This window comes from Otolemur garnettii, unplaced genomic scaffold (assembly GCF_000181295.1).
Source record: "Otolemur garnettii isolate 467f Iridium unplaced genomic scaffold, OtoGar3 scaffold00073, whole genome shotgun sequence".
NCBI classification, from domain to species: domain Eukaryota; kingdom Metazoa; phylum Chordata; class Mammalia; order Primates; family Galagidae; genus Otolemur; species Otolemur garnettii.
Genome location: NW_003852468.1, coordinates 3,512,183 through 3,538,486, shown reverse-complemented (window position 1 = coordinate 3,538,486; position 26,304 = coordinate 3,512,183). Strand labels below are relative to the sequence as shown.

General features: G+C 37.3%; 1 protein-coding gene across 3 annotated transcripts in view; it reads right to left on the bottom strand.

Moving 5' to 3' along the window:
• GDAP2 (ganglioside induced differentiation associated protein 2) overlaps positions 1–26,304 on the bottom strand; it is a 77,208-nt gene that overhangs the window by 48,497 nt on the left and 2,407 nt on the right. For 2 of the 3 annotated variants that reach the window (XR_001161460.2, XM_012807617.2), the window contains exons 2-6: positions 21,008–21,250; positions 19,641–19,780; positions 9,257–9,410; positions 8,758–8,846; positions 3,423–3,499 (exon numbers count right to left, since the gene is read on the bottom strand). Coding sequence is in view for 2 of the 3 variants with exons in the window: in XM_012807617.2 (XP_012663071.1) it covers positions 3,423–3,499; positions 8,758–8,846; positions 9,257–9,410; positions 19,641–19,780; positions 21,008–21,183 (636 nt within the window). In the remaining variant the exon portion in view is untranslated. Of the gene's footprint in view, positions 1–3,422; positions 3,500–8,757; positions 8,847–9,256; positions 9,411–19,640; positions 19,781–21,007; positions 21,251–23,302; positions 23,479–26,304 lie in introns of all 3 variants that reach the window. The other variant, XM_023515498.1, reaches the window with a different exon arrangement.

Genomic DNA, 26,304 nt, shown 5'->3' with positions numbered 1-26,304 from the left:
CCTTCCTTATATTCTGAATCTAGACGCTTCTTTGCTTCTCCCTTCCATTTAGTGAGTTTTGAAGAAGAAAGGAAAAACATCAGCAAAGAGGTAAAAAAGCTGAAGTTTGCAATGGTTAGGATAAATCCAACCACTAGCCCTCCTAAAGCTCCACTATGATCTAGACTTTTCTTTTTAAAGCCATTAGAGACGATCAAAACAGGAACAACAACAGAAAACAGCCAACGCCAAGGAGAAATGGGCCTTAAGTTACCATAATAGGTGCTTGCAGTCATCGACATAATCCAGAAGGCTCCTTGGGAACACACAGAGCGTCCCCCGAGCGCCCGGGCCGGCTCCCGCGGCGGCCGCCCCACACCTGAACTGCGCGACCAGCGTGTTGTTCTTGATAACAAGGCAGAGGCTTTCAGTATTTCACTGAAGTATAACGTTAGCTTTTAGGTTTCTCCCAGATGCCCTATTTCAGGTTGAAGAAGTTCCCTTCTATACTTAGTGTGAATGTTTTTATCAGGAAAGTGTGTTGGATGTTCTGCATCTATTGAAATGATCTTGTTGTTTTATGCTTTATTCTATTAATATAACATATTATGATATATTGATTGATTTTTTTTTTTTTTTGAACCAAGCTTGCACTCCTGGGATAAATTCTACTTGGTGATGGTAGATAATCCTATTATACATTGGAGGATTTGGTTTCATAGTATTTTGTTAAGGATTTCTGCATCTCTATTCATAAGGGATATTGGTCTGTATTTTTCTTATGTCTATTTTTAACTTTCATTGAACAGAGTTGAGAATTTAGAATTTTTCATTTTCAGCACATAATAATAATAAAGAGATGATGACTAAATGAAGAATGTATTTTGGAATCCTTAAATGAATCAAAGATGAACGCAAACAGATAGCACACTAATGTTAAGATTTATCATGAAAAGTGAAATCTTGGATTTGGGTCTTAATATGATAATATTCTAGTTTCTAGTTTAATTTTTTAAATCCAGTAATCTATAACAATATATTCCTAAGGACAAAGAAGAAATATGGTATACTCATTCAGTTAGTCATTCAACAGATGAATTTCACCATATGACGTTCTGTGATGGAACCCAGACCATCCCATTTTACTAAAAGGATGTGTGACCGTGTTCTTTCATCTCTGATGTTTGTGCAACAAAGCTTACTTGATATAAAGAGGTTTGCCATGTTGAAATTCTTACTGAAATGTCTGTCTAATCAATAAAATTGTTTCCCATTATCCTTTAATTCTGTTCCCTTTTTTTTTGAGACAGAGTCTCACTATGTTGCCCTTGGTAGAGTGCTGTGGCGTCACAGCTCACAGCAACCGCAGACTCTTGGGCTTAAGTGATTCTCTTGCCCCAGCCTTCCAAGTAGCTGGGACAACAGGCACCTGCCACAACACCCAGCTATTTTTTTGTTGTTGTTGTTATTGTTGTTGCTGTAGTTGTCATTGTTGTCTGGCAGACCCGGGCCAGGCTTGAACCCGCCAGCTCCAGTGTATGTGGTTGGCACCCTGGCCGCTGAGCTATAGGTGCCATGACTATCCTTTCATTTTTGAATAAATGACTCACAAGTGACTTGAAAAGTAAAGACTTTTCTCTGTTCCTCTGTGTCTGCACTGAGCGCCCCCCAGGCTGCCATAGCATTGTGGTGCACGGCGTGTACCACATTGTGGGGTGATCTTTGTTTACTCAGCTATGATGTCACTAGCTTAAAAACTCCTTGAGAGCAAGAGCTTTATCTTCTTGGTACTTCGTACCTTGTCTGATGAAAATGGTTGAATTCTAGCCTACACTCCACCTTCAGTTTCAAACTGATGAGCACCTGGTTTGCTGATCACCTGCCCCTGATGCTCCACCGATCCCCTAAGATTCAATATGTTCAGAAAAGACCTCATCTTCATTCCCTCTCCAATACCTTCCTTCTCTTTCTGTTTGTGACCTCACTGATGGTATCATTATCCTGTCATGCAAGCCAGAGACCTAGAAGCCACACTTAATTTCTTTTCCTGCTTCTCCTATGTATTATTTTAAAGAGCCACCAACTCCAGCTGAATTTATCTATTAAATTTTTTAAATTTCACCACTCCCAGTGCCCTTGCTCTGGCCTGACCATTTCTCATTTGGAATACTGCAACCATCTGTTATCTCTTCTTGTCATAGTCTTTCTCCTTCCAAACCATTCTTCACACAGCTAAAGCAGAAAGGAGATCACATCATTTGTTTGCTTAAAACTCATTTCCCCAACGCATAACTGATAAAGGCTAAATTCCACAGCATGCAACATAAGCCTTGAGTCATCTTGCCCCAACCTTTCATTTTTGCCACTCAGAGCCTCGCACTTTATGCGACAGCAACACTGAACACTCAGTGCTATTTATTACTTACATGTCCTTGCCCAGACTTGCAGGACTATTGCCACTTGCCTTTCTCTTAGCAAATCCTAATAATCTTTTAAAATAATCCCACCTTATGTTTCTCTTCCCATGGGAAGCATTTCCTAACCACAGGCCAAGCTGGACCTATATCCTAGCCCTCCCACACCTTCATTAATGCACTTATTATCTGAATTTTCTGCCTCCACAGAAGAAAATGGGCTCCTTGAGGAAACAACCATGACTTGGTCCCCAGTGGATTCCCAGAACCTAATATACTAAATGTGACATGACAGACACTCAAAAAAAGGTCACTGGCAGGGTCAATGTAGAGATAAACCAAGTGAAACAAGAGATACCAAAAAAGGTAAATACGCCTTTTTTTCAAATTCAAAAGCACTTTTATAATACGTAGACAGCTACATATACTCTACATAGATGTTTCACATACCTTAATTCATTTAATTATCACAAAAATCCTGTGATACAGATACTACTAATTTGCCAAAAATATAAAACTGGGAAATATTAGAAGCTGAATTGGACAAAGCACTCTAAAACTAAATAAAGCTCAATAAGATAAAGAACCGACTTTCCAAAATGTCTTGAAATCAAATTGAAACATAATGAACCTAACTACATACAATAAAACATGTAACTCTCACAACTTACTCAGTAACAGCCACTAGGTAAGGCTGTCACGTGTTTCTAGGTCAGGCACACGTCCGAGCTTTTCTAGCCAGTAGTAGCTTTCCACTTAGCCTCGGAGAGCTAACACAGCAGAACGACTCCACTTGTGTAAGATTTCATGTACAGAGACAGCAGTTTAGCAAAAAAAACATTAACAAAATGTTCTTCTTGGTTTGTTTTGTTTCCAATAAAGCCTTTTTCAATGAATGATGGCAAATCCCACTAGCCAAATACATACATAATTAGGTTTGCTTGCTGGAAATTCACCAAACTTATGATGATGAGATAAAGGCAGTTACAAGCAAAAATAAGATTTAAATAATAACAATTAGCAAAATACCTCTTCAAGATCAGTAACAGCAAATACTACTTTTTCAATGGTTTCCCCATGAATCTCTAAGAATCTCCTTACAGTGCCTGAGGAAAAGAAAAGAGAAGGATTATTCAATAAGTAAAAATTACTTTTATATAAAGAGAAACTCTTCAGAGGTTTACTTTTATAATGGATCATTTCATTCAGGTCACTTTTCTATGATACCTGATCAGTTAGGCCTGCCCAGAAACCTGCAAAAACCTCTTCTCTGATTTGCTTTCCTCCAGAGCAGGTGCCCTCAAACTGTGGCCCGCGGGCCACAGCAGCCCGCCTAGGACATTTATCCAGCCCACCGGGTGTTTTTGCCACTGCTGCCTGTCCTGCTTAGCAGCTGACTCATCCCGGGGCTCGCAGTCCGGCCCTCCAATGGTCTGAGGGACAGTGAACTGGCCCCCTGTTTAAAAAGTTTGAGGACCCCTGCTCCAGAGCAATGCTACAGACGTTTCACGGAGTTACTTGTTTACTGAATGTCCGCTCTGCCCTCTCCTCCTCATCCTCTAGTTGCACAACAGAAGGAGCTTTATTTCTCCTTCACCCAGGATATTTTCTTATTCCCTGGGGCCTCTGTTTGACCTGAATGATCTAGCACAAGTGTCTTTCTACTTACTGAGTTACAGCATTCAATGTCCTACTGAGTCTTTCATCCTCTGACAAACCTCACAAAACCAAAGCAGATCCTTTTTTTTCTTACTTTGTGTTATCCTGGTTATCTTCTATCAACTTCTTAACAGTAAGACCTAGTGTCCTTTTCCCAGTTCTTAACTTACTGGATCTTTCCCTGGCTCTAGTCCTTATTGCGCAAGCCTTCACCTTTTAAAAATATTGTCTTTGGCCAGGCGTGGTGGCTCATTCCTATAGTAATCCTAGCACTGTAAGAGGACGAGGTGGGTGGACTGCTTGAGCTCAAGAGTTCAAGACTAGCCTGAGTAAGAGCGAGACCCCATCTCTTGTAAAAATAGAAACATCAGCCGACATCATCATGGGAGGTTGATGCAAGAGCATCACTAGAGTACAAGAGTTTGAGGCTGTGGTGAGCTAGGGTGACAGAGCTCACAGAGGGTGACAGAGTAAGACTTTGTTTTTTTAAAAAAGTAAAATTACACAAATAAATAAAATGTTGCCCTCCAGGATTCTGTCCTCTACATTTTTTCTTTCCTTGATATTCATATTTCCCTCAGCTCACTAATTTGCTGGTTGGGTATTACCTCAAATGCGGATGGCTCCCAAATCTTTACATTGTTTTCTAAACAAAAGACTTGAATTCCCTAGCACCCTACTAGGCATATCAGTCCAGATAACCCCAGAGATCTCAAACTCAACATATCCACATCTAATCCTAACAGAGCCAAGTCCCCGTCTCCATCTTCTCATCCCTACACCTGCTCCTTGTCTTGTATTTATCTCAACCCCAACGCTAAAATCCTGAGTTCCCTTTGACACTTCTTTACCCCTTCCCTCATCTTATGTTTCCAAATGGTTTTCTTCCTTATTTCCACTGCTGGTACGTATTTTCTAAAATTTATTTCTTCTCTCTTCCAGCTGCTTTCAGGTTCTCAATACACAGACTTTGGCAATTAACTCTTAACTCTTCTCCTTTTTCCCCAAATCTACATATTCACTGTTGCCTGAATTCTTCTGTTCTCTTCCTCACTAAACCCTTGTGATAGCTCTGCACCACTTTATACGTAAAGATTCAAAGCCGCTAGCATGATTCTCCATATTTTGATCCCAACTATTTTCCCCCATTCTGCTCATTAGTCCTATTTCCAATTATTCTTCTCACATTTTATGTGTTAGCCAAATCTGCTTCTTTCTTGTACTCAAAACAGGCCACTTTCCTGCTGTTCTGCCTCTGCTCGCATGGTTCCCTTTGCCTAGAACTCCATTCACCTATCTTTCCTACTAATTTCTCCCTTAGGCAGAACTCACCCTTCCTTGTGCTCCTCCTACAATCTTTTCAGCATCCTTCTATTTATGAACCTTTCATAGCATTTTATGGCTAGACTGAGCTTTTGAAGACTGAGTACATATTACATTAATATTACTTTAATTAAGCTCTAGCACACCTTAATGATTTGACGTGCAATGATTCAAAAGAAACTAATAACAGAATTAACAATTTATGATTCTGGTTATAAATATACTGTCTGCTTTGTTCACCATTGTATCTCAAGAGCCTAATTTGTTGAAAGAGAGAACAAGCATTCATAACTCTCCCTCTGTTAGGTAACAAATTTATTTTTCATTTATCCTTCTATTCCACCTTGACATTTTTTCAAAAATGAACTTCCAAAACCAGATTTTGTTTTCCTATTTACTCTGACATCAAGTTTCAATGCTCACACATAAAAGTTTCTCAGCATATAATTTTGGAAGACAAAATGCAATGCCAAATACCAACAAAATTGAATTCCCTCAGCACAGTTCATTTAGAAAAGTAATTCTACAAAAAGGGGAAAAAAGAATGAGGCCATGACTCTAAGGTTTTAGAACTCACTGCCAGGTCACACCGTCTTCTCTTTTTTTTCTCTTTTTTTCACACCGTCTTTTCAAAATTTCATCTGTACACTACTTTCTGCCATCAACCAGAATGTCATGTGCTTATTATCTAGTGAATACCCTTCAACTGGTGAGAATGACACCTGGGACATTAAAATTCCTCACCTGGAAACACAGAACAAACATCTTCACTTTTTTCTCACTAATGTATCTTCTTGTGTACAGAACAGAGCCTAGCACATAGCAGTCACTCAAATTAGCCTGATACATTTATTTTAATGTGGATGATTCTTTAGATTTTTTGAGACAGAGTCTCACTTTGTGCTCTTGGTAGAGTGCTGTGAAATCACAGCTCATAGCAGCCTCAAACTCTTGGGCTCGAAATGATCCTCTTGCCTCAGCTTCCCTGGTAACTGTGACTACAGGCACCTGCCACAACACCTTGCTATTTCTTTATAATTTTCTTGGCGAACTGTACACAGAAAAAAAGGGTAAGTCTTGATATATCAGTATCTAAGAAGATGACGCTTAGATTTCAAATAAAATAAATTCTGACAATAGTTTGATAAGAAATCTTTTGATACTGAAGACCTAGTTATATCATTAGATTTGTTCTTGCCCTATATATGCTATAAAAGTGTACAAGCCATGTTGTTTTCCAAATGCTTGGGAAAGTATTCAAGCAAAGGGCATCACTGTGTATGTGTGTGTGTTTGAATAAGATCTATAGCTTTGCTACTACATTTAAGGTGTAATATGTTAAATGGGCCTTATACAATATAAGTTAACTGGGTAACTTTAGGAGTTAGTCCCTTTTTGCTAATTCCTAGAAATGGCATCATCAAAGTCCCTTATACCCATCATTGATCTTTATCTGCTTTTACCAGTTATTCTCAAAATTGACCTCTCTAATGGTACTGTGCCAAGTAATTTATCTGAGGCCACAGAGCTAGAGCTGGACTGGTAGAATTGGAACTAAAAACTAGTCTTCTTGAATCCCTATTTAGATTCTTTTCTATAAAATGATGCTGCATCTTTAAATTCTAATCCTTATTACTTTAGTAAGAACTAGAGATATAAAAGAAGCTATGAGATGACAGGGTAAGGATTAAGAGAAATCAGAGAATGCAGAGACTAGCTAAAAGCCTTGTCAAGAGGAATGATATCAAGGCAGGAACTTTGCTTTGGGTAATGCACCATTTAGACATACAGGTTATAATATTGTAACCTGAAGCAGTTCTCAGTTAAGCATAATGAGTTATCTAGTATGATAGGTCACTGGACTTAGGAGTCAGAAGGTGTGAATATGTGTTCCAAGTCTGTGTAATCCTGACAACATGATTAATTTTGGAGTCTCTTAATTTGTATAATGGACACTACTACCTAAAATGCAGAGTTGTTTACAGAAATTAAATAGGATTTCTTTGGCCCTTTTTAAAACATTTTCTTGGGCAAGCACCATATGTCAAGCATTTTTGACATACAGAAGCACTGGAAATACAAAGATGACAAGATAAATCTGTGCCCCTGCAGCTTAGTCTACTGTATATAAAGTCCAACTATACAATCTATAAATTCTACTACAACATCCTTGAGCAGCAAGGGTATTAGTTTTTGCAATAGTTTGTAAGTTTAGACTATGCAAGACTGAATAGGACCTCAACCTAAAGTATAGGTTATACAATTATTATGTACATTGGGATATTTTTATAATTTTTAGTGGCTATAAGGCTTTTAGCTCCTCATCTTTAAATTCTAGGGGTCTTAAAGATTATGTAGTATAGTTTCTCTCCCAAAGGATAGATGTTTTCTATAATATCTGTAACAGATGGTCACGTAGTCACTGCACTAAAATATTTTTGTGGCACAGTTTTATCTCAGATGAGTCTGAAATCTTCCCGGCAACATGGTTGTAGACCTTGCCTTGTACAGCTATAGTTCTCTTGCACGATCCTGATGAGGATCTGTAGACATCCTGAACAAACACGCAAATTCTGCATTTATATACATTTTTCCTGAGACAGGATCCACAGTACTTTTTCAGCAGATGCTCAGTGTAGTTTATGATGATCCTCCCAAGAACTGTTGCTCAAAAATGCAGCACAAATAAGTCCACAATGAAATACCACTAATGTTTTAAAGTATCTGTCCTCTAATTTCTCACACATAACTGCATACAAAACTTTAGATGTGGTCTGAACCCGAGTATATACAGTGAGATCGCGGCTCTCTTGGACTGAACACCATATTTTGATATCACATATATGACATTTTGGCTCATACTGATTGAGCCCAGTCTTTTTTAAAAAAATCTAAATGCAGGGTTTTATATTCAATAGCACATATGAAAGTGGCTATTTAAAATGCAAAGTGATGTCTAAATAGGATGTTATGAAATCTGCTTTGATTACATTTGTTACAGCAACGATTACTCTGAATTCTGATTCAAATCCCTGATGCACTGCCCATACTCCCTAGTCTTAGTATCACTTTCAAATTTAATAGAAAAGTCACTTTGAACCTATTCTGGTTCTGGGGGCTGCCTGATTTGTGAATCCTATTTTGCTCAATTAATCTCTGTTAAATTTGATAGGCAAGTCTTCTAACTAAGGCTTTATTGACACCGATAAAAATGTCAACCCAAGAAAGTAAAGTGAGAGCTCTGCAACTTGTCACTAGAAACTTCCCTCCAGGGTGCCATCATCAGGTAATCATGAACCCTCTGTGGCCTTAATCATTTCATTAATGATAAAAAAAATTTTTCAGATTCAACATTCATGCAGGCGTTTCCAAGGTTACTCACGAAGTGCGATGTGTGTTGCATCCTCTAAAGGATAGCCTCGTTTTGCAGAATTAATGACGCAGAACCCAACAGAAGACATTGATTGCTCTCTGTAATCAAACAGGAAACAAAAATAGTACTATAAAAATTTGTAATACATACATGATGATACAGAATTTCTAAACACAGCTTAACTTCTCTTTCCCTACTTCTTCAACAAATCTTCTATAATAGCTAATCCATTTGCATTATTTAATAATTATACTGCTATACAATTTAATTGTAAATTGCATTCTTTGGAGTATAGATTTCAAATAAAAACAGAATAAAATGGGAATTGATTAAATCCATCCTATTGATCTTAGTAAGTTTGAAAAGATAAATGATTAATTCTATCTCTAGGGTATTCCAAAATTATCTAAGTTCCTCAAAATTTGACTTCCATAGCTAAGTTTTATCTTTATACTGGGGCCTTTAACAATGTATGACATGTTATGTCCATAGAATGATCAGACCATACTTTGCCAGCTGAAGCACATTTCTGTAGCAGCTGTACAGGGAACTCTCAGCTGCTGTGCGATAGCGGCTCTTGTATTTAGGTCCCACTGTGTGAATGATGAACCGGGCAGCCAGATTAAACCCTTTGGTCAACTTCGCTTCACCTGTTCGGCAACCTGGGAACAATGAAAATGTACATTAAGTCTGGAGGTATTAGAAAAAAAATAGTCAAACCATAAAAGAAAGAAAGTACTAAGAAATTTGAGACATTTCAGTTTAAAATATGGATTGAACACAAGCATTTATCTCTGTTTATTCTGTTCCCAAAGTGACAGAGAAGTAATACAGCAGGTCTAAGCACAGAGGCCAAGAGAATGTGAAGCAGATAAGCATCATCCAAGCCTCGGAAGGTGGCGAGTCCGTGGAATAGCAACTGACTTGAAGCAGAGAACTCTGCCTGCCTGCCAGCAGACGTGGTGTAACCAACACAAAGGAAGGAAAAATATGCAAGCAGGAATGAAATGTTCAACGTTGAGGAAATCTTCTAGAAGAATAAAATGACAATAATAGATAGCAGATAAGAAAAGTGAAGGATTAAATATAGAAGTACAACATCCGATAGATTCCTTTGGAGAGAACAGAAAATACAGAAGGAAGGAAATTATTAAAGAAATAATATAAGACATTTCCCAGAACTAAAAGATATGAATTTCTAGACATAGACCAAACCACAAGACCACTGTGAAAACCACTGTGAAATTTCAGAACACCAGAAGCAAAGATGAGATTATAGTTTCCAAGAAGAGACTGGTAACATACAAAGAATCAGTAATAAGAATAGCATGAGATTTCTCACTGGCCCTAAGCAAAATCAAAAACAAGGAAACAATAACTTCAAAATTCTGGAAAATGATTTCTGTATTAGAATTCTATTTCAAGTAAACTATCAATTAAATACAAAGGTAGAAATAAGCTCTCAGTAATTTTGCCCTGTTGCGCTCTTCTCAAAAATCTCCTGGTAGATTTACCCACAAAAATGAAGGTGTATATCAAGAAAGAAAAATGCAAGAAATCTAGGAAACTGAGGATCCAATCTGTCAGACAGAATAAAGGATTTCCTAGGATGATGTTAAAAAAGTTCCAGTTCCAGGACAGTAACTGGGCGGTAGGCACAGAGCATAGTCTAGACAGGAAGGAGAGGATGGAAGGCTCCAGGAGGAACCTCTCAAGAAAACATGGAAGGAAAAGATCAAGTGTCTAACTTTACTGATAGGAAGTTTACGGGAGTACTTAAAAATCTGGGGTCAAGGCTAGGCGCAATGGCTTATGCCTATAACCCCAGTACTTTCTTTTTTTGCAGTTTTTGCCCAGGGCTGGGTTTGAACCCAACACCTCCGGTATATGGGGTTGGCATCCTACTCCTTGAGCCACAGGCAATGCCCCTATAACCCCAGTACTTTGAAAGACTGAGGTGAGAGAGGATGACTGAGGCTAGGAGTTCCTTGGCAATGTAGCAAGAATCCATGTGTACAAAAAAAAAAAAAAAAAAATTAGCCAGGCATAGTGGTGTGTGCCTATAGTCTTAGCAATTTTGGAGCTGAAAGGGGAGGATTGATTGAGCCCAGGAATTCAAGTTTGCAGTGAGCCACTGTCATACCACCATACTCCAGCAAGGACAATAAAGTAAGACTCTCTTTCTTAAAAAAAAAAAAAAAATTTACACAAAAATTAAATCTATTAGTAACCTAGAGGGAAAAGATTGTATATAAAGACTACTAATATGTTTTTTAATCAGCTATAAGCAACATTTATGTAGTCATAATGTTAATGCCAAATATCGATTTAATCAAAATTATGACAGGACAATGTATGGGTATTACATGTGTTTGTAAAAGGGAGGAGTAGAGGAAATAGAGTTTAATCTTTCACTTCCACAGTAGTAAGTCATCAGATAATGAAAAAATAAAGACAGTTGTTTTAGCATATTATTTGGAAATAAAAGGTTAATAATATAAGGCAATTAAAAAGATTCAAAGTATTTGCTACTGGAGAGAAGAAACTGAGGTAGGAAAGGGAAAGACAGATGAATGGTAAGTTCCTTCATCAACTGTGAAATAAAATGTAAGGAATTTAAAAAATATATATACTGACCTTGAATAACTACAGGCACAAAATGATAAAATAGAGAAAGGCAGAAAAAACTCATTTGTTATCATCTGAGGCAGCAATTAAGCCAGTTCTTTATTTGGTGATTAAAAGAATTAAGCATTTATTTTGCCTTGCCAACAGAAACTATAATTTAAAGTAACTAAATAATACCAGTTAATGAGGAAAAGCTCTGCCGTGTAAGAACGCCAGTTAGAAAAGTTGGATGGAATCACAGATTTTGGAAAATATAACTTGGTAATCTTCATTAAAGTAATAGTTCAGACAAAGATTATCAATTCAAAGCTGAAACCATTAGGTGAATGTACCATGAAGAACTGGACATTCATAGAGCCTAAAGATGCCACACAGATTAGTTTTGATTCACAAAGGATAAAATAGAACCCTACAAATGCAAGGAACAAACTGTTCTCACTGCATCCAGAGGGCACCTTAGTAATGGTCCACTAGATGGTCAATCAAACTTTAGGTATCTTCTAATAAAATGCAACACTGAGTGTATGTTTTCCAAAACTTCATTCCATTAGCTATAACCTCCAGGTTGCAGGAAACAGAAACTAAACAGCACCTCAAATAAATAAGACAAAAGTAGAAAGGAGGCCATCTTGTATGTAAAACAACTGGACTAGTTCACTCAAATCAGTATCATGAACAGAGTGCTGGATTACAAAAAACTACACACACAAATTAAAAAACAATAAGATGCAGTGTACGGTCCTGGATTGGATACTGGTTTGGATAAAATAGTTATAAAGGATGATTCTGCATCTGCTGGAAACTTAGTGCTACATGGTTTAACTTGTGAAATTATAAGGTGGAATTCATTTGCTGAAGAAGGCACATTTCAGAACAGTATGTACACAATTATCTTATTTTGAGAACAGTACACATGTTCTGTTCATGTTCAACTATTGAACAACATGTTGAACTAAAATGTTCAACTATTTTATTATGGTAACAGAAGATACAAGATGTGTGTTTACACCCACACCTGCAAACAGAAGATTTTTACTAATGTGCTATAATAGTAGTGATCTTTGTGTGGTGGAAATAGTAAGTTTTTCTTTATTTTTAGCTTGTGTGTATATAATTTTCTACAATTTACATTTGCTATGACAAGAAAATGATTATTTAAAAGAAATGATATGAATGTATTATTTTGATTTTTTAAAAAAGCAACTATACCAGGCAAGGTTGCCCATTGTCTCCACTGTTTTTCAATATTGTAATGGAAGTCTTAGTCATCGCAATCAGGGAAGAGAAGGCAATCAAGGGTATCCAAATACGGTCAGAGGAAATCAAACTCTCATTCTTTACTGATGATATGATCTTACACTCAGAAAACCCCAGAGACTCAACTACAAAACTCTTAGAAGTGATCAAGGAATACAGCAGCGTCTCTACATACAAAATCATTACTCACAAATCAGTAGCTTTTATATATGCCAACAACACTCAAGCTAAAAAGACAGTCAAGGACTCTATTCCTTCTACAATAGTACCAAAGAAGATGAAATATCTGGGAATTTGCCTAACAAAAGACATGAAAGATCTCTATACATAGAACTATGAAATTCTGAGAACAGAAATAGCTAAAGATGTTAACAAATGGAAGAACATACCATGCTCATGGCTGGGAAGAATCAACATTGTTAAAATGTCCATACTACCGAAAGCAATCCCTATTAAAGCACCACTGTCATACTTTAAAGATTTGGAAAAGATAGTACTTCATTTTATATGGAATCAGAAAAAACCTTGAATAGCCAACACATTACTCAGAAACAAAAACAAATCAGGAGGATCAGGCTACCAGACTTCAGGCTGTGTTATAAATCTGCATGGTACTGGCGCAAAAATAGAGAGGTAGACGTATGAAACAGAATAGAGAACCAAATGATGAACCCAGCTACTTATCGTCATTTGATCATTGATAAGCCTATCAAAAACATAAATTGGGGGAAAGATTCTCTATTTAACAAATGGTTGTGGGTGAATTGGCTGGCGACTTGTAGAAGACTGAAACTGGACCCACACCTTTCACCATAAACAAAAATTGACTCTCACTGGATAAAAAGATTTAAACTGAAGACATGAAACTATCAAGATTCTGGGAGAGAGTACAGGGAAAACACTTGAAGAAATTGGCCTGGGAGAATACATCATGAGGAGGACCCCCCGGGCAATTGAAGCAATACCAAAAATACCTTCCTGGGATCTGATCAAATTAAAAAGCTTCTGCACAGCCAAGAACACAGTAAGTAAGCAAGCAGACAGCCCTCAGAATGAGAGAAGATATTTGCAGGTTATGTTTCTGACAAAGGTTTGATAACTAGAATCCACAGAGAACTCAAACTTATGACAAGAAAAGAACAAGTGATCCCTTTTCACTGTGGGCAAGAGACTTGAACAGAAGTGTCTCCGCAGAAGACAGGCACCTGGCCTACAGAAACATGAAGAAAATGTTCTTCATCTTTAATCATCAGAAAAATGCAAATCAAAACTACTCTGAGATATCATCTAACTCCAGTAAGAATAGCCCACATAACAAAATTCCAAAACTACAGATGCTGGTAGGGATGTGGAAAGAAGGGAACGCTTCTTCTGTACTGCTGGTGGGATTGCAAATTAATATGTCCCTCTGGAATGAAGTTTGGAGAACACTTAGGGAACTAAAAGTTGACCTGCTGTTCCATCCTGCAATTACTCTACAAGGTATAAATCCAGATGACCAAAAATCGTTCTACAACAAAGACATTTGCATAAGAATGTTTATTGCAGCCCAATTCATAACTGCCAAGTCATGGAAACAGCCCAAGTGTCCATCAACTCATGAATGGATTAACAAACTGTGGTATATGCGTACCATGGAATATTACGTAGCCATAAGAGATGGAGACTTCACATCTTTTATGTTCACATGGATAAAGCTAGATCAAATTCTTCTAAGTATGTCAAGAATAGAAAAAGAAATACTCAATGTACTCAATACTATTATGAAATCAATATATAACCACCCACACGAACAATAAAACCCAATTATAGCCCAGAAAGAAAGGGGGGAGGGGGAAAGGTGGAGGGAGGGACCTACCTCACCTATTGTGTATAATGCAAGCGTACATGTCAAATATATTAAAAGTGGAATATATATGTCTAAACACACACAAAAAATAATAAAAAAAATTTAAAAAAGCAACCACCATATCTGGCCCAATATTTACTAAATGGAGTACTTAATGATTTTACATGATGTACTTCATGTACTATTTAAAGAGAAATTCCAAATACATGCTAAAATCTTTTCAACTGAACTAATACGATTTGTGGCAATTGATTTAACTGACTTCCAAAAAAATTTTTTAATCAAGGAAGCCATTAGGAAGAAGAAACAAAATTGGCAAAATGTTGATAATTGTTTAAGGTGCTAACATGTACATGGAGATTGATCAAACTGATCACTTTACTTTTACATATCTTTGAAATCTTGCATGGTATAAAGTAAAATTTTAAAATAAATCAGAACTACAAGATCAAAAAAAAAGAAAAAAAAGCAAGCAAACAAACATATTTGGGCAGTTGGTTTGCTGAATCAGTCCTAGAGAACTCTCAGTTTAGAATTCAGAAACAGGAAAGTCTGAGTGTTCTGGCTAGTCTGTTCTTGGAAATCACACCTTTTCTTTTATAATTGTTAAAAATTCTGAGTTGAGGGTTATGTTAAGTACTGCTATATCACTTTCCAACCTTTCACTTGTTCTTTCTAGCCCAAATTTCTTCTAATCTCAAAACTTTCATCCTGATATTTCTATAAAGATTTAAACACAGCCCTGAATGGATTTTTAATTCCTGTAAAAAAATGCAAATTCACTAAATAAGTTTATTCCTAGTCGTAACTGCCCAGCATGACCTTTACCCCAACTACATCCTTTGCTAAGGAGCACTGCTGAAATGATAATCTAAGAAAATGAGTACTGAGATTAGTTATGACTTTTCAAATTCTTATTTCTCTCTAAATCCTAATTCCCACAGAAAGAAACACTAAAGCTGTTTAATGCTTGTTGCAAAAAGCCTGCTAACTATAAGAGAACAGAGTAAGCAAAAAATGTAACGTATGAGCTCTCATCCTGTCAAACCCCGACATTTAAATACTAAGTAATATAAAACATTTAAGCAGCAAAACTGTATAGTGGACCTGACTGAAGAAGAAAAATACTTTTATCCTTACTTTGCATATGCAGATACTTGAACCTATATTTATTTAGGTCTAAATTATACATACTCTTGTATAAACAAGTAGGCAAGTGAATTATCAGATGTTATTTTAATTCATTAAAGTTGAATACATCATCTGTCAATCTAGTCCAAAGAACAACCCCCCATCAGCTTCGGTTTCATGAAATTCCTAAATTCAAAGAGTGGATGTAAGACTGACTTTTGGAAGGGAGGAGGGAGAATGTGAGTACAATAAGCCAACAATGCCCATTCCATTTTCAGGAAGCACTAATTCTTAGGAAAGTTTCACTAAGGAACTTAAGTTCTATGTATCTTTCTATCAAGGATTCGAGAACAAAACACAACATCACGCTCCCTTATAGGCGAAAAGCCTATATGCCTCTGGCCAAAAAAACCGCTTGAGAGAGAGCAGTGAAAATACTTTGTGCAGGCATACTTAAGAAACTGAGGCAAAATCCCATGTAGCCAGGTTAGTTGCGGGCCTAACATGACCAAAGTTTTGGCTGGAATAGCATTTCCAGACTGCATTAAGGAATTAAGGTTGACTTCAGAAGGCCTATGAGAAAGCCCTTTGGAACACTGGCCAGATACCCATCAGTAACCTTTCCTGATCTGTGGTAAGGAATGGGAATGGAGTACCCATCAGTACTATGAGAGGCCTATGAGAAAGCCCTTTGGAACACTGGCCAGATACCCATCAGTAACCTTTCCTGATCTGTGGTAAGGAACGGGTCTGGGAATGGAGTAACCTTTCCTGATCTGTGGTAAGTGACGAAGGTCGCTTGCTGACATGTCTGAGAACGGTAATGTTATACAAGTATCTAATGGCACAGATAAAACTTGGGCTCATGAAAGGCTTTTGAGAAGTCCAGCCTGAGAATTCCTTATAAAAGGCTCCAGCAAAAACCCCCTTGACTTAAGGCCTATATGGGAGCAGAGGTTTGCACACAAACTCCTATATGCCCAAGAAGTTTCTCTATGCTTTGCTTAAAGATTCAAAGTAACTGCCTCCAAATGGCATGGTCAGTAGAACAGACATTCAAATCGTCTCTTTCCCCCATAGCCTCAGGCTTCATCAGATAAGATCAAAGAAAATAATAACTGACAACATGTTCTTCATTAAGTTATATTAAACCGGGTTATATCGAAAGGATTATGCTTAATGGTGTATGTTGGGGGGATTATTAGATTACCAGGGAGGAGCTACTTACAGGGCGGGTGGTCATAAGCTGTTTAAATGGATCAATGAGGTCATTGCTGCATTGTGCTCATGTACAAAATTCCCTATATAAGCCAACTGCAAATAAAGAAGCTCGCCATTTTGCCTGAGCGAGCAGATGGTCACCTTTATTTAAAACACAATTTCAATAAGCATGCTTATTCTTCACGACTTTGCTTTTCCGTGAGACCCTTACTGCAACACTCCGTCTCCAATAAGATCCTTTTTCAAGTATTTGAGAATAACTATTATGTTTCTCCTACATCTTCTCTTCTCTGTGCCAACCCTAGCTCTTTAATATGGTTTCTACAATGTCTACCATACGATAATTTGCTGTGAAGTGCACCCCACTTTATTATGCTCTTAAAAAGTAGTAAAAAAATTAAAATAACATGAACACGGTATACCACAGGGTCCTACTAGGACAGATAAATGGCAGCTTCCTTTGATTTTGATGCTGGACTTTTAATGAACTTGTTAGCGTTTATAGTAGAAAAATATGTTATCAATTCATTTTCAATACATTATCTATTTCAATAAAATCCTCAAGAGCTTCTATTCATTTATCAGCCACTTAAAGAGTGCCTTCACTATTCCTGGTACCGGGCGCAGGAGGCTAACACAACATACACTTCCTGTACACAGGAAGTTTACAGTTTAATAGGGACATGGACATCCCAGGTCAATGTATAATTGTGATAAAGGCACAAAAGAAAAGGACTAAAGGCTGGGAGCATATAGTAGGGGAGACTCATCTTTTATAAAATAAATAGTACTTTGAAAAGAGATGTAAGCCAAGACTTAAGAATAAGAGTTGACTACTGAGAGAAAGAGCAACACCTGTGAAATTGGGAAGGTGCCTGGATGATCAGGCAGTGAGAGGGGACCAGTTTGGCTTCAGTTTGGGAAGAGGGGGTGTCAGATAAGCCTGAAGATCAGTCAGTGAGATCTTGGAAGGCCTTGGAGAATAGTTTAAGGAGTTTAGATTTTAAGTTAGTGGGAGGCTACTAAATGGTTTGAGGTAGGGGAGCATTAAGAAGAGATTAACAAACTAAAAAGCAAAAACTTAGGAGTTAGCATGTGAAAAATCTAAGAAAGAAGAATAGTACAGGAAGACCAGTTGGAGGAGAGGCTACGACTGTAATCCGGGCAGGAACAATGGTAGCAGACACCAGGCTGTCGGCAACGGTATGGAGAGAAATAGATTCAAGGTAAATGTAGGGTGTGACAACAGACTTCATATGAGGAATAAGGAAGAGGGAAGTGTTAATACACTCAGGTTAACTACATGAATGATGGAATGGATGACAATGTCGTTTTACTTCCGTATATAAGAAGGGCTGTCACACAGGACCTCACCAACCAGAACTTGGGCAATTAATGTTCTGAACTTACTGCAAGACTTTAATATTCATCTGTGTTTTATTTTTTTTTTCAATTTTTTGGCTCACACTTCTAGTTAGTTCAGACATTTGAAAATCTTAAGTCTATCATGTGCTATTTCCTGGTAGCCCTCCCAGCTTTTTATCACCTATAAATTTGGTTAAGTCATTCTTTGTTGCTATTTTTTACATTGTTAACAGAGATGTAAATAGGGGACAAGATTTAGTATTCAGTCCTTCAGTGCCTCACTAATAACCTCTCTGCAGGTTGGCACTGATTCATTAAATAAAACAACTGAGGCATGACAGCTAAAGCCAGAAATACTTGCTCAATGCTTAGGCTATGCTTAATACTTACTATCCATTATTTTAGTTTTGATAATATTAATTCTTTCCACCCCCAATGTTTTGCTTGATGCCAGCAGCTGAGGTAGGAAATATTAATATTATCACCCTCATTTTAGAGAGAAGGAAACTCAGACTCAGTGGTGAGCTAACTGGTCTTAACTCACAGAGTTAGTAAAGACACATGCATGAAGCTCAGCTTGGAGACTCTCAGATGCGTGCTGTGCAATCACGAGGCTTTACTTACGTACCTTGAGTTAAGGTTCCTGATGTTCTTTACCATCTGTATGAGCACACGCTCACACACCGTTACTGTGCCCAGCGGCTCCCAGCACTATGTTTACCACCTTTCTTACTTCTACACGCTCTTCTTGACCTCTTGCTTTGCAGTTTAATTAAAGGCTATGATTCTCCTCTGCCGTCAAAACTCAGTTTCTCTATCAATAATTCTTCTCTTTTTGTCCCTTCTTTCACAGAACCAGTACTGTAAGTATTCCTGTTCAAATTCTAATATCTTTATTAAGTTAGAAACCAACTGTTGGTGTTACAAATTGTAAAAGTCAAGGAAAGCAAGAATTTATACAGGTAGACACTTCACTGTATTTCATAAATGTTTGTTATGAAACAGTAAGATTGATTTTCAGGATATTCCATTTGGGCTCAAATAACAACACCAAAGGGCTACTAAGTTAGTAAATAAAAGGGTTTTCAGTTCAGGAATAGTTGTTTTACAACGCTTATCAGTACAAGAAAACATACAGACAAGAAAATACTCTGAAAGATTCTAGCCAGCAGTAGTGATTGTCATTTTAAAATTTAGGAACATGACGAAGGACTTTTACTCATAATAAATTCCCAGGGTTCATGTTTAACATATTTCAAAATGTGTTAAATTTTGCTAAAGTGAATTTTTTAAAAGCTGCTTTTATTTAGTTTCAACAAAAGAATGCAGCTACATCTATATAATTTTCCCACTTAAATGCAGAAAAAAATGCTTCTTTGAGGCAAAGAGCATTAAAATAAATAATTCCTAAGCAGTAGTATACCTAAGAAAATTCATTCACCTTTCAGTTTTTGGAGATCTTCTTTCAAATCAGGCCCTGCAAGCATGAAGATCCTTTCTGACACAGGATTCTTATCTGTGAGACTTTCATTGCTGGTATTCACAATAGCTGTACAGTTCAGTAATGCCACGTCTCCTTTCCTGAGAAAGCAAATAAATAAAGACCAAGTGTGGGGAAGAAGAAGGAGATAAGAAACCTCCTTTCTCATCCTTTCAAACATTCTAGCTCACAAAGTAAGTGATAGCAGAAGACAAATTCCTGACTCAAAAAAATTAATCTGGTACCATCACATGGAAGATGAGGAAACAAATTAATCTGGACTCTTAGATAGATCTTTAATGTAATTGCTATTACCCTTAAACTCACAACATCATCATGTTATACTTTTGCTTTGTACCTATTTCTTTTTTTTTGGTAACCAGATGGTAATAGCACTAAAAATGGTTGGATTAAGAGTTTAGACACAGCAACATTATTCATAATAGCCAAAAAGTGGAAATAATCTAAATGTCTATCACCAGATAGATAAATAAAATATGGTACAGACATACAATGGAGTATTATTCAGCCATGAAAAGGAATGTAGTTGTGATTCATACAATATGGATGAACCTTGAAAACATGTTAAGTCACACAAAAAACACATTTTATTGTACTGACTCCATTTATATGTATGTGAAATGTCCAGAATCAGAAAATCTATAAAGACAGAAAGTTAGTGGTTGGGGGGTTAATGAGAAGTAACTGATAAGTAGGTACAGGGCTCTGGGCTGATGAAAATGCCTGAAATTGACTATGGTATGGTCACACAACTCTAATGGATACACTGAAGACCAGTGGATTGTGTAATTAAAATTGGTGAATTATATGGTATATGAATTTTCTCTCAATAAAATTTTTTTTAAATACAGAATTACTACTGATATACACAACACAGATGAATTTATATAATTCTCATAAAGGCAGGCAGATCAAAAGAAGCACATGATTCCATTTACATAAAACTCTAGAAAATGCAAACTAGCCTATAGTTGACAGGAAGGTCAGTGGCTGCTTAGTGATATGGAGGCTGAGAAGAAGAGGAGGAGAGATTAGAAAGATACATAGAAAACTTTTGGAGGTGATAAATGTATTTGCTCACTGGACTGAGGTGATGGCTGCACGGATATAACCACATGTCACAACTTACCAAGTTGTACGCTTTAAATATGAGCAGTTTAGTTTATGTCAATTATACCTCAATAAAGCTACATGTATTCTATACATATTATGTGCAAAGCAATATTTCAATGACACTAGAACATATAAAACAGTTTAGAAGAAAGGCTAAGAAGTCCTATCTCCTTATGATAAAATCAAAGAATTACCAAAGAACCACTTTTCCATTGACATCCTTATTATAACGAAAAGGTGATCTAATAGTGTCTTCATGAAATATTTCAGCTGTAGTAGCAGAAGAATTTAATTCATCTTCACACGAGTCCCCCCAGCTTGTTAGTGTATCCACATCTACAAACTGGGAAGGGGCACCCAAGGGATCCATGGAACGAGAACTGTGGTTTGTCTTTTTCCAAATTCCTCAGCAATTCAATATTCCCTGGAGACGTTAGCTTAAGAGAAAAGAAAGGAATCATTTTAATAAAGAAGCATAATATTACTTGAATTCCATTAAGGCAAAAAAAACTCCACCGTAAAATACTCTAGTAGTACATTATGTGATTATAATCACTCAAGTAGTCCATTAAAAACAACAGACAACAAAAAATTGCTCAGCTTTTCTAAAGCAAGAATAAAGGGAGATTATTTAAGTACAAGTTTTTTTTCAAAGAATTACAGCCATTAAATAATCACATGGCCCACCAGTTCTACTTTCCAGAAATAGGACTATTCATTCATTCAACATTTACTGAATGCCTACTATTAAAAAAAAAAAAGTGCTAGATGCTGGAAGAGATACAAAGATAAATTCTTTGGCTAGTGTGGCCCCTCACTAAATCCAAATTTTACAGAACAAATCCCTTAAATAAAGAGATTTGTTCTGTGAAGTTTGGATTCAGTCAAAAGGCTCCAGGATCACTCAAGGATCCAGAAGGCGAGTTTCCCTGGCCCTTAAAGAGTTCAGTCTGATGACAATGTGGAGGAAGTATTGAGTAAGACAGATGAAAAGCAGGGAAGTTACTACAATCAATTAGTAAGAGATAAATGTTTCAACTAAGTAGCAAAGGAAACAGACAAGGAGGCATAGATTTAATAAGCAAAATACAAAGGAAGAACAAACAGGAGTTGACAGTTTATAGGATATGGTGTACAAGACAGAGATGTGGTAGATAACTGGACATACTGAAATACAGAAATTAGAAGAGGAGGATGATAGGAAGACACACAGCGTCAAGTACTGGAGAGAGGTCATGGGAAAATCTACCAGGAGGAAGGACAATAATAAATTTGTCAATAAGTCAGACAATATGCTTTAATACAATAAGTTTCAGTAAAATGGTAGATTCATTCATACAATAAACCTGTGTAAGCATCTATTATGTGTCAGTTACTATTCTAGGCACTGGGGATGTAGAGGTGAACGAGACAGAGCAAGCCCCTGTCCTTCAGGAGCCATGGTTCTATGGAGAAGAGATGAGATGGTACCTGATAAAGAAGCCAGCAGGCATCTAACAGAACAACTGCAGGCAGTTAAGTATTAGGAGAAAAAATGTGACGTCTGAGCAGAGAGTTAAAGTGGGAGAGAAAGCCATGTGAAGCTCTGGGGAGGGTTTCAGGCAAAGGAAAGAACAAGTACAAAAGCCCAAAGGGCAGGAAGAAGCTCGGTGCATTCCAGGCAGAGCAAGGAGACTAGTTTGGCTGGAACAGAATAAGCTAGGACTAGGGAATGAGTGGAGAGGGATAAGGTTGATAGGAGAGGGAAAAGGCCAGATGGTGCAGTTTGTAAGCCTTGGTAAGAAGTTTAGATCTTATTTTAAATACGAAGGGAATTGATTAGAGGATCTTGATCAAGTTAATGACTAAGTACAAACAACAAAGACAGTAGAAAATGATTGCAGTAATCTAAGTGAGAGGATAGTGGTGGGAAACATTAGATCACCTATGTATTTTGAAGACAGAATTAACAAGACTTGCTAAATGAATATAGAGGGTGGGGAAAGGAGCAAAACAGCAACTGAGTAGATGGTAATACAATTACAGGAAAAACTGGATTAGGTTGTAGGGTATAGTGATAAAGGACTTTTTATTTTTATGTGTTTTGGATGTGCTAAGTTTGAGATGCTCCTTACATGGTCCAGTGTTTATGTCAAATCATAAAACTGGCTACATGAGGCTAGAGCTCAGAGACGTTGGGCTACAGACACAAATTTGGAAGTCTCAGCATACAGATGGTATTTAAAGCTATGGGAACCAGCTAGCCTAGTTATGGAAAGATAGCCCAGAGAGAAAATGCTAATGGACAAAAGAGATCCGAGGGGAGGACTGAGGCCTACAGCAAAATTTAAGGTTGAAAAGAGGACAAGTCAGAAAGTGAGACTGAGAAGGACTGGTAAGATTAAGGAAAACCAGGCAGGTCTGGCAGCCTACAAACCAAGTGAATAAAGTATTTCAAGGATCAGTGTTAAATGCTACGGAAAGGCTGAGTAACAGGACCGAGAACTTACAAATGAGTTTGGGAAGTTGGAGGTTGCTGGCTACATGAACATCCATGAAAGGCAAAAGATGATCAGGGGAAGAACACTGGCAGGTGAAAAGTTCTTTTGGGAGAGATATTTCAGCGTGGTCCAGAATCAAGGAGCTCAAGCAGGCCCTTCTACAACTAATTCCTTCGTGTTTCTTGCTGAAAGACATGGAATACTAACTGGAATAAAACACAGAGCTAGTCCAATATGCTAATTTCCATATCAACATTGTGGAAGAGAAATAAGATCATTTATTTAATAATTTTTCAGAAAAGCATTGTATATTATACTATGATAATTTGTATGAAGACTATTTTTATTTGATAATAATTCCTCCTTTGAAACTCTTTTGAAATAAAGAAACTAATTCTGTCTACAAGTTAGTGGTTAGTTCATCCAATGTGCCTTTGAAACTGGAATCATCCATAAGTTTGTTGATCTGTTCATAAATATTCAGAATTGAACTAGACAAGCTGAACAGAGGACAAATGGGGATTACTCTGGTTATCATGTCTGAATTGCCTCAAGCTCAATGGAATGACACTTTGTAGAAATACATTATTTAAAAATATTATTTGCAGATTTTTAATGACAATGGCCTATGCTCAAAGTTCTTAATAATATGTTAAAAATTCCATTATATACAAACACAGTTTCAGTTTGCAAACTTGAATGACAACTTTTAGAACAAAATTGCTTCTTTAAAATAACTTTTCTTTCAGACTTTAACACCTGCTTTAGAACATTTGAAAAATATTAAAATTGAGGAGAGAAAAAAACTCTCAAATTTTGATGTATGTATGACCTTTTTCTGTTATAACTAAAATCATACTAAATGTACAATTTTTTTTTTTTTTTTGCAGTTTTTGGCCAGGGCTGGGTTTGAACCCACCACCTCTGGCATATGGGGCCAGTGCCCTACTCCTTTGAGCCACAGGTGCCGCCCTAAATGTACAATTTTGAATCCAGCTTCTTTAGAATTTTAAGGTAAATATTTCCACATGCAATTACCCAGAAGCAGAGGCAGTGTAGTACAGTGTAAGAGTTTGGGCTCTGCTATCAGAAGGTCGGAGTTTGGATTTAGGACCCACCACCTATTACTTGAGTTATCCTTGATTCTAAGCCAGAGTTTCTTTATTTCTAATATGTTGGAAATAGGGATAATTGACTCCTAGGATTACTATGAGGAGTAAATGAGATAACCTGTGTCAAAACCGCATAGCAGAGCACCTGGCACTAAGCAAGGCACATGGAAAGTTACCCATTACAATTTTCTCAGAGTCCGTAGGAAAGTCCCCTGCACCACTGTTGAGGTGAAAGTAACTCTCCATGTGTGGCAAAGACCAAAACACTTTGTCAAAAACTTCTTATGGGCACCAGACAAACAAACACAAATTGCTAAATTAAGATATGGTCTCAAATGTCTCAATATCATCAATTGCCTTGTAAGGCCTTGTTATTCCCTAACACCTAGGTTAATCCTACATCTGTTTTCTCCAATTCTGCTTCTGTGTCACTAGAAGAAAAAATCATGTAATTGTCCTGCTGCCAAAACAAGTGCATGTATGCATCCCAGCATAAGCTGGGCCCGCCTCCATCAGCAGCACCTTGTTCTCTCTTGGACTGCTTGCTCTGAGGAAGCTATAACTTGAGAACACTCAAGCAGCCCATGGAGAGACTCCCACAGGGAGAAATTAAGGGTTCCTGCCAACAACCAGCATCACCTGTCAAGCATGTGAATGAATCACCTTGGACTGGATCTTACAGCCCCAGTTGAGCTTTACATGACTTCAGAACTACACAACCAAGTCACTTCTGACTTCCTGACCCATAGGAACGGCAAGATAATAAGTGCATATGTGCCTACTATGTCCCAGGCATTCATTCCTTCAAGCACTATTAGGTGCTTAGTCTCTGTCATAGAAGAGATGGAACCACAAAAATCATACAAGCATATGATCATAGAAATAAATACATAGTTAAACCTGTGATAAGTGTGCTATGAAGAACAAGGGGAGCGAATCTAGACTGATGAAGTGGAGAATGTCTCTTCTAGAAAGAGACAGTTAAGGCCAAAAGCAGAAGAGTTTTACAGAGATAGCTGAAAATCTGGGAGCTTTAAGGTGATAAAGAGCCTACAACACCAAAGAAACTGAAAGAAGACTGGTGGTAGGTACAGTGAGCCACGGGGCATTAGCTACATTACAAATAATATCTAATACCTCGTGACGACTAATCCTCACAATAATTTCACGAAGTAGATGTTAGAACTCTTATTTCAAAGTGAATCAAGACTCGGAGGATCAACAACCACTTCAAGGTAACGTAACTAGTAAGTGGTATGCTGAGATCTAAATCAAGGATGAGCTTTACTAAAACCCATGCTATTCCCACTGTATCATATCACACTGACTCCTTCTCTTCTTGCTGCTCTAAGAAAGATCATAGTTTAAATTACCTTACTGTCCTTCTGATTCAAAACCATCATCATTCCCTCTCTTCAAATTTCAAGTCATTTTAGGTTATATTCCATATTTTTAACCCTGCCAAACTGCCTTAAGCATTTTACTCCAGTTAACCACGTCTCAAGATAGTATAAAATAACACAAATTCGCCCTTCATCTCGCCCTTCACTCAGTCTTCTCATTCTCAAATTTATTTCCTATCCCATTTCTTCTTCAGAATATCAAACTCCTCTTTTTCACCACTTAACCTTTTAAGAGTAACCTGTTTTGCAGCTCCACTTCCTCCTCTGCCACTTACTCAACCTACTGCAGCTTTGCTTCCTCTCTGCAACAATGCTAAGACTTTTCCAAGGTCTCTGCAACAATGTTAAGACTCTTCCAAGGTCTCTGCAACAATGTTAAGACTCTTCCAAGGTCTCTGCAACAGCACTAAGACTCTTGCAAGGTCTCTGCAACAATGCTAAGACTCTTCCAAGGTCTCTGCAACAATGCTAAGACTCTTCCAAGGTCTCTGCAACA